The 2,008-nt window shown below is 47.3% G+C and overlaps 1 protein-coding gene across 1 annotated transcript; it reads left to right on the top strand.

The window, feature by feature from the left end:
• The first annotated feature begins 957 nt into the window (after positions 1–957).
• Positions 958–1,359, top strand: LOC140780441 (uncharacterized). Its single transcript, XM_073126007.1, has one exon. The coding sequence runs from the start codon at positions 958–960 to the stop codon at positions 1,357–1,359; it is 402 nt and encodes a 133-aa protein (XP_072982108.1).
• Positions 1,360–2,008: the final 649 nt, after the last annotated feature.

The following is a 2,008-nucleotide window of genomic DNA, read 5'->3' as shown; positions in this document are numbered from 1 at the left end:
AACAGAGTTTGCCATTCTTCATGGGATAGCGAGTTCACACTCTAGCACAGCAGAGATGGGTCGCCAAACTACTAGGATATGACTATGAGTTGTAGTACAAAAAAGGATGGAGAATAGAGCGGCGGATGGACTCTTGCGGCAGCACACACCCGCCAAGCTTGCGGCTTATTCCACACCTGTATTTCCCTTCCTTGCTGATTTGAGAAGTGCTAGCGCTAGAGAGTGATCCTATAAGTCACCCTGAGCTTGAGAGTAGAGGAGGACTGCTGTGTTAGATCGGGCGCATCTAAGTACCCGGTGATGATGACTTGCGGAGGTGACTCATGGATTTCTTCCATTCCACACTAGAGGTGAGACACGAGGGCCTCTTGAGGACCTACAAGAGGCTATCAAAAAGCTATACATGGGTTGGAATGAAGAAGGAGCTAAAGAGATTATGCGGGATTGTGATATTTGTCAACTAGCAAAGATCGATTCCTTGAGGTAGGGTGGACTTTTACAGCCTTTGTCCATTTCGAAGCGCATTTGGGAGGATATCTCCATGGACTTCATTAAGGGGCTCCCTCCAATGAGAGGATATTCTGTCATCTTCCTCGTGGTAGACAGGCTGAGCAAGTATGCTCACTTCTCAGCCCTAGCACACCCATATTCAGCGAAGGCAGTTGCAGAGGTGTTTGTGCACGACGTGGCCAAGCTTCCCGACATGCCGCGCTCGATCATGTCCGACCATGATAGAGTCTTCATCAACGACTTCTGGACGGAGTACTTCACACTTTAGGGACCCGGTTAAACCTTAGTTCGGCTTACCACCCTCAGACAGATGGCTAGACCAAGGTAGTTAACCGGGGCATTGAGCAATATTTGCGGTGCTTTGTTAGAGAGCGATCGGGGAGATGGCACGATTACCTTCCTTGGGCGGAGTGGTCGTACAACACTATATTTCACGCCAGCATAGGGATGACACCCTTTGAAGCAGTGTATGGCAGAACCCCACCCTCCTTATGGACATATGACCCAAAGGCGATAGTGGTCCGGACAGAGGCCGATCAAGAGTTGATGAATCGAGACGCGACTTTATGGAGGCTTAGGACCCACATGGCAATGGCACAAAACCGCATGAAGCAAATCTATGACCCCCATCATCGTGAATTGGAAATCGCAATCGGAGATCTTGTGTTTGTGCACGTTCAGTCTTATCGGCAAGTGACGCTGAGATCGGTGCGCAATCAAAAGCTGGCGCACCGTTACTTTGGGCCCTTTCGTATATTAGAGCGAGTTGGCTCAGTTGCATATAGATTGGAGCTTCCTAAGGGATCGCGGTTGCATCCCATATTCCATGTATCCTTGTTGCGAGCTTGAGTAGGCATCGATCAGATGGTGGGGTCAAATATACCAAAGTCGATTGAAGAGATGAGAGCTCTAGAGCCAGTTTGTGTACTGGCTAGACGTAGGAGACGTTGAGAAGGACCTCTAGAGACAAAGATCCTGGTGGAGTAGCTTGGCAAGCCATTTGATGAGTCTACATAGGAGCTGGAATCAGACATTAGTGATCGTTTCCCTCATTTTACACCTTGAGGACAAGGTGGCAGAAGCATGGTGCATTGATATGACTAGAATAGGACCTAGTTATCTCAGGCTGAGTTTCTTTAATTTTTTTTCTGAAATAATTATTTTTTGTAGGTCGCGTTCAGACATTCTCGTTTGAACACCTGTATACATTCGCAAATACAGTTGACTTGCGCATTCGAACGTGCTTGACCGCGTTTGAACGCGATTGACAAACCTACACTCTTTCTAGGGCTTTTTTTTCACTGTTTTGCTTGTTAGGTTAGCCTCTAAATATGTGGACATCTAAATATATGGAAGGCAACTTATGATCATTATTGAATGAATTGAGTTCCTTCCCCCAAATCTTTTCCTCCCATTCTCTCTCGTTCTCTCCCACCATGGCTACGCCATCTCTAATCTCCTTGTTTGGCCTATCCCCCTAGATCCATAGGAAAGACCC

The sequence above is a fragment of the Typha latifolia genome, chromosome 1, assembly GCF_019914945.1.
Source record: "Typha latifolia isolate L0001 chromosome 1, TyphaL0001v2, whole genome shotgun sequence".
Lineage (NCBI taxonomy): Eukaryota > Viridiplantae > Streptophyta > Magnoliopsida > Poales > Typhaceae > Typha > Typha latifolia.
This window is presented reverse-complemented; position numbering and strand designations above follow the sequence as displayed.

Bases quoted from the DNA above. Each gene is read 5' to 3' on its own strand.
- LOC140780441 (XM_073126007.1), top strand. From the start codon at position 958: ATGACACCCTTTGAAGCAGTGTATGGCAGAACCCCACCCTCCTTATGG.